The sequence below is a fragment of the Tupaia chinensis genome, unplaced genomic scaffold (genome assembly GCF_000334495.1).
Source record: "Tupaia chinensis unplaced genomic scaffold, TupChi_1.0 Scaffold000316_1, whole genome shotgun sequence".
Lineage (NCBI taxonomy): Eukaryota > Metazoa > Chordata > Mammalia > Scandentia > Tupaiidae > Tupaia > Tupaia belangeri.
In genome coordinates, this window is record NW_006159809.1 from 5,079,521 (window position 1) to 5,086,372 (window position 6,852).

Genomic DNA, 6,852 nt, shown 5'->3' on the forward strand with positions numbered 1-6,852 from the left:
CTTCTTGCTCAGAATGTAAACTAGTCATTAGTTTCCAAATACGTTCCATCATATTATAATAGACATGAGCTACTGTCACATTCTTTTATATATAAAAAAAAAAAAGTATTTATTTATTTATTTATTTATTTATTTCAATTTTGACCAGAGAGAGAGAGAGAATGAGAGAGAAAGTAAGAAAGCAAGCTACCAGGTCCAGGACTCAAATTGCGGTTGGCCATGTGGGAGTCCAGTGCCCTTAACCACCACGCCACCTGCCGGCCCCCTGTAATCTCTTTTTCTCCATTCTCCTCCTGGGATCTTGGACATGCACAAACATGTGCCTGGTGTGTTTCAAGCCACTGGGTCCAGGACTTGAACCACGGTCACCTACATGGGAGTCCAGCGATGTAACCACTACGCCCTCTGCCAGTCTCAATATGTGTTTTTAATCTTTATTCATTTTATTTTCCTGTCTTGCTTTCTTCCAGCTCTGGAGTGCACAGAAAATCAAGCAGGTAATTCTGTTTTGGATTATTTTTTTCCCTCCTCTGTGCTTACCTGGACCCCACCCCACTCCCAGGGATCTAGCGGAAGCCCCTCCTCCCATGGCTGCAATGTGCCCAGCACCGCCCTCCCATTTGCCCTGGCCATCTCACCCCTTCCTTCTGCCCCAGCATCTGAGGGCCTACATTTTGAAGCCTGGAACTCAAGCCATGCTGGCCCTGCCCTGCACTCTCGGAGCTCCAGGAAGAAATTGGGCCCTGTCAACAAAATCCTTATTATATGCCTGTTACGTGCCAGGCATGGGCATGGAGAGCCTGCAAAGCACACAGTCCCTGCCCCCAGGGCTGTTGGTCTCCCCTATCTTCAGCTCTGAGAATTAGTCAGTAAGAGGGGTGCGGTTTAAGGACAGAAGGTGACATCCAGCCACTGACCTGAGTCATCTTGAGAAGAATGGTTTTGTTTTGTGTTTTTGTTTTCTCTTTCTTTCTCTCTCTCTCTCTTTTATGAATGAGAGAAAGGGAGAAAGACAGCACCCAGCAGGGTCTTTCACACTGCCATTCACACCCAGCCTCAGTCCTCCCTAGCTGCTCAGGGAGGTCTCTGGACATGAACCAGGAACCTTCCCTGTGGGTCAGCCTTGCATTGTGTTACTGCTGTGTCACATCTGACCCCTGAAGGAGCTGTCCTTTTCCCGCCTTCTTCCCCTAACGCTTCTGCTTGTCCCCCTCCTTCCTCACTCGTCCCTCTCTCCTCCCCCAATGTCACCCCATGCTCTGTTCCCGGCTCTTGCCAGGCTATTCTACACCCGGACACCAATGAGAAGATCTTCATGCCCTTTAGAATGTCAGGTAAGCTCCTGGGACCTTCTGGTTCTGCCCAGCCTGGGGTGCTTACGGTGCTCACAAGTCCAGGAGTGACCAGAAGTACTAAGCTGGAGAGGACGGAGCCTGTCACTTACACGCCATGCTTGCACCTACGTGTTCACCTGGGCCCTGCTTCACAAGGCTCTGGCCAAGCCTCAGCATTCCCTCAGGAGGGCCTCAGGGAACTGGATGGGTCGGTCAGGTTCTCACCCCTGGAAAGGCTAACCTCACAGGGTTAGGGGAATAAACAACCAGGGAATAGGTGGCCTGGTGGCACTATCGTGTAAACTGGGCAGTTAGTGCCCTGCAGCCCCGCTGCTTTTCCACAAAGAACTCGGAGGCAGCAAAGGCTCTGAGCATTTAGAGTTGCTGTAGTTGGCTCCCCAGACCCTGTCCCAGACAGAGCAGGCTTTCGCCCCAGCCTGGCTTCTCCTGTAATTACCTTTAAAGTCACCTATTCCTCCGAGGCCCAAGCCAGCATCCGTCTCCCCAGAGGGAAGCGGGTAGGAGAGGGATGGCTCCTGCATACATGATTATGCAGACCTGGGATGCAGAACTCGGATATGCATGCTCCCTGCTGTCAGGCCTGACCCTGACCGCCACCAAACAGGGGTTGGGAACGGAAGGCCAGCCACTAACTCAGCGGGGGCAGCACAGGGGGCTTCCTGGGAGGCCATGAGCAGCCCAGCTGCGCTTCTTCCCCATCTCTACTGCTCTCCTGAGGGTGGCTAGCTGGGGTCCCAGAGATTGAAAGGCCCTGGCACTTAGAAGTACACATCTCAGGTGGGTAGAGAAGTCCTTTTCCAGAAATGGTCATGAGGCCAGGGAAGTAAGGGCCTGTGCTAGGATGCCAAGCTGAGGAAAGGATTCTGGGGTGCTGGGAAAATGTTTGGTCTTGCATAGTGAGTGTGGGCAGGGCATAGTGCCTCACTGAGGAATCAGGGGGAGGATCTTTATGTAGAGTGGTGATGCCCCGAGCAATGGGCAGCCCTGCCTTCAGGCCTGGGCCTCTACTTCTAGAGGGAAGTGGGAACTGCTTGGCTACAGGAGAGCGGTGAGGGGGAGGCTGAGGACATCAGGGACCCTAACCACCCTGAGGAGGACTGAGCTAGGCCAAGCTCTGAGGGCTCAGAGGTGCCTCCCACTAATTGACCTGAGCCTCTTTGTTGGGCCATTGATAAGACCGAGCTCAGGAGGCTCCTGGATATCAGTTGAGAAGTAGGTGGGTTGAGAGACTTGACTTTTTTTTTTTCCTCTACTCACAGGTTACATTCCTTTTGGGACGCCAATTGTAAGTGTTACCTACAAATTTTCTTTGCTAAAAAAAATTGTTTTAAATGTGTAATTATATCACTGTTTATAAATATTTGACTTAGTTGTTGATTGAGGATAAATACATTTCTGAAGGGAATGATGAGATAAAATGGTATACATTTATTTCTATTTCTCTTGATGCTCACTGTCAAACTTCTTTTCATAAAAAGCGTGCTGGTGTACACCCAGCATGGAGTTGCAAAGAGCTTTGTCCCAGCACATTTTCCATCTTAGTATTGTCATTTGGACCTGCTGGTTACAGGGGTGCCTTGGGGTGCCTTCCGGGAGCCTGCCTTTTGGAAGTGATAGTTACAAAGTAACTCACGAAGGATTTTCAGTATTCTTTTTCACTCAGTTTTGGAATCACGATTAGGTTTACTTTCAATATTATTTTTGTTGGAATAAAATGAACATACAGAAAGGTGCATTCATCATAAACAAACAGCTTGATAAATTTTCACAAAGTGAGCGTATCCAAGTAAACCTCACTTACATGAAGATTCAGAGCATTGTCAGCTTCTCACTAATCCCACAAAGACATGCTTTTCTGTCTTCTTTCACTATATTCTACTTTTGCCTGTTATTGAAATTTACATAAGTGGAATCATCAGCATGTATTGGTTTGTGTCTGGCTTCTTTCATGTCACATTGTAAGATTTGTTTATTAATACATTGCTATAGATAGTATTAGTTTGTTCTTTTTATTACTGTATAATATTCCATGGGTATATTGGATTGTCAGGAAAGTCATGACATTTTTCTATGCAAAAATGCAGCATGACAGTGTTACCTACAAATTTTCTTTGCTAAAAAAAATTGTTTTAAATGTGTAATTATATCACTGTTTATAAATATTTGACTTAGTTGTTGATTGAGGATAAATACATTTCTGAAGGGAATGATGAGATAAAATGGTATACATTTATTTCTATTTCTCTTGATGCTCACTGTCAAACTTCTTTTCATAAAAAGCGTGCTGGTGTACACCCAGCATGGAGTTGCAAAGAGCTTTGTCCCAGCACATTTTCCATCTTAGTATTGTCATTTGGACCTGCTGGTTACAGGGGTGCCTTGGGGTGCCTTCCGGGAGCCTGCCTTTTGGAAGTGATAGTTACAAAGTAACTCACGAAGGATTTTCAGTATTCTTTTTCACTCAGTTTTGGAATCACGATTAGGTTTACTTTCAATATTATTTTTGTTGGAATAAAATGAACATACAGAAAGGTGCATTCATCATAAACAAACAGCTTGATAAATTTTCACAAAGTGAGCGTATCCAAGTAAACCTCACTTACATGAAGATTCAGAGCATTGTCAGCTTCTCACTAATCCCACAAAGACATGCTTTTCTGTCTTCTTTCACTATATTCTACTTTTGCCTGTTATTGAAATTTACATAAGTGGAATCATCAGCATGTATTGGTTTGTGTCTGGCTTCTTTCATGTCACATTGTAAGATTTGTTTATTAATACATTGCTATAGATAGTATTAGTTTGTTCTTTTTATTACTGTATAATATTCCATGGGTATATTGGATTGTCAGGAAAGTCATGACATTTTTCTATGCAAAAATGCAGCATGACTTTTCTGATGATCATATATATATATATATATTAGTTTTATATATGTATATTGTGTTATGCATCCTACAGTTGGTGAACATTTGAGCCATTTCCATTTGGGGGCTATGACAAATAGCGCTGTTTTGGACATGCTTGTATAAGTCTTCTAGTGGAGACATGCCCATCAGTGGGTAACAAATACATTCTAGAATGGGTCCAGAGTTAGAGCAAGTGTGTGTAAATGTATGTAGTTTCTTTTAAAGTTAAACATACACTTGCAGCATGATGAAGCAATTCTACCTGTAAGTATTTTCCAAGGACATTGAATACGTATATCCACGTAAAGATCTGAACATGATTGTTTATAGTAGCCTCCTTCATATTAACCTAAAATAGGAAGTAGTCAGGGATGAACAAGAATGACCAACAGATGCTAAAACCATTGGGTGAAAAACTGATTGAGGACCACTCAAAGGTTTCCATGGAGACCATAGGTATCATGCCTTCCATGTTTATTCGTTTATGCTTCTGTAAATGAGAATTCCCCTTCTGCCTTCTCCTGTCATATTTATTTTTAAAGAATTATTTTATTTCTTTTAATCATCATCATCATTATTTTTAATTTGACCAGAGAGAAAGAGAAAGAGAAGGAAAGTGAGAAAGCAAGCCGCCGGGTCAGGAACTTGTACTGAAGTTGACCATATGGGAGTCCAGTGCCTTAACCACCACACCACACCGCCTGGTGGCCCCGTCCTGTAACATATTTAAAAATTATGGTTTGGGGGAATTTGTTTATTCAATGGGGAAAAATTTACTCCCGTCATTATTAATTTTGATATTCAACTTAAGTCATAGGTGACCAATAGGAACCCCTGGCAGTCATTTCTCTATGTGATATGTCCCCTTTATTATTTGAGAACTTCGGGACTTACTGGCACAATAGGGGCATTCTGTACTTTCTCTGCCCTAGTCCCAGAATCATCCATTTCTCTAAGGAGCCCTAGTTCTTTTCCAAGGAAAGTGGTATGCATGCTTGGGGTGCTCATAGTTACTGGGGTGCCATCGCTTCTAGACACCCTTAGAGGACAGAGCAAGAAGATACAACGCATTCAAACTTATTAATTTATACTGATACCTTTCATTCCGATCCAGCATCTCAAGGTTCTTCCCTTCCTGCTCTCGTTTCATATTTGTATCTCCTTTCTCCCTGAATGAGAACCTAATGACGATGTATGGACACACTTGCTAAACCTTATACATACAAATGAAGGAGTTTCAGAATCAGTATCACTCCAAAAATGAGTTAAGTCCAAGATTCCTTTGATGTCCTTTTGTCCTTAGAATCTATCCTACTTAGAGTATTCAGTCAGAAAAACACATAACAATCAATAAAAACAGTAATAAAAACAGGGGCCTGCAGGTGGCATGGAGCTTAAGGTGGTTGGATCCCACATGATTGACACTGTGGTTCAAATCCTGGACACAGAGCATTGAAAAGCATGCTGGGTGCATGTGCATGTGTGCCCAAAATCCCGAGAGGAGAATGAAGGAAAAGAGATTGCAGTATGGTAGTCCCCCATGGTGGGCGATTTCTCACTTTTCCCCTCTGTGTCTCTCTCTCTTGCTGGCTAGTGCATAGGCCCTATGGAAAAATCTAAAAAAGAAAAAGAGAAAGAAAAAAAGAAAAGAGAAAAGAAAAAGCACAAATTACTGAATACTCTATTAAAAAAAAAGACAATTTTTTTTTAGAGGTTTTTGCTATAGGGCGCATGTGCTTGCCAGAAAGAGAGACAGAAAGACAGAATATGAGAAAGCTCCCCCCAGGGGGGATGACCACGCCACAATCCCTTCTCTTCCATTCTCCTCTTGGGATCCCCGGCATGCACGTTCCCTTCTCTTCCATTCTCCTCTTGGGATCCCTGGCACGCACGTACACATGCCCAGCATGAGTTCAAGTCACCAAGTCGAGAACTTGAACCACAGTCGACTACGTGGGAGTCCAGCAACATAGCCATTATGCCAACTGCTGATACCCAAAAAAGACAAATTTTTAACAAAAATTTGTCAAAATTGTAAGATTTGACAATGTATGGGTACTCATTGTATGATACTGAGACTTTTCTATATGTTTGAAATGTTTCATTTTATACATATACAAGAATATTTCAAAATGTGAAAAAAATAGAATTAAAGTACAAGTTTATTTTTGTGCAAAAATGTGAAAATCCTTGCAAAATTTTTTTTATACTATACATTTTCCATGAACCTTTTGAAGACCCCTTGTATTTTAAAATTTATATAAAAATATTGAAAGAGGTATTAGTTACATCTCATATACTTGCCCTGAAATTACTATATTGTTCTGAAATATTCTGAGAAAGTATTATAGATTTCCCACTATTGTGGATGTGTGTTTAATTGGTGTGCATTTCTTACAATTGCTTGTATTTTTTTTAAGTTTATTTTTTTCTTTAATGAGTGAGAGAAATAGAAAGAGACAACCACAGCAGGATCTTTCTTATTTTTAATATATTTTTTTGAGAGGTTTTCGCTGTAGGGCGCGTGTGCTCGCCAGACAGACAGAGAGAGACATAGAGACAGAAAGCGAGAAATCACCCCCCAGGGG

At 42.6% G+C, this 6,852-nt stretch overlaps 1 protein-coding gene across 2 annotated transcripts in view; it reads left to right on the top strand.

Moving 5' to 3' along the window:
• SFXN5 (sideroflexin 5) overlaps positions 1–6,852 on the top strand; it is a 133,500-nt gene that overhangs the window by 47,679 nt on the left and 78,969 nt on the right. For both annotated transcript variants that reach the window (XM_006151259.3, XM_006151260.3), the window contains exons 4-6: positions 471–497; positions 1,280–1,334; positions 2,615–2,640. In XM_006151259.3, coding sequence (XP_006151321.1) covers positions 471–497; positions 1,280–1,334; positions 2,615–2,640 — 108 coding nt within the window. The remainder of the gene's footprint in view (positions 1–470; positions 498–1,279; positions 1,335–2,614; positions 2,641–6,852) is intronic.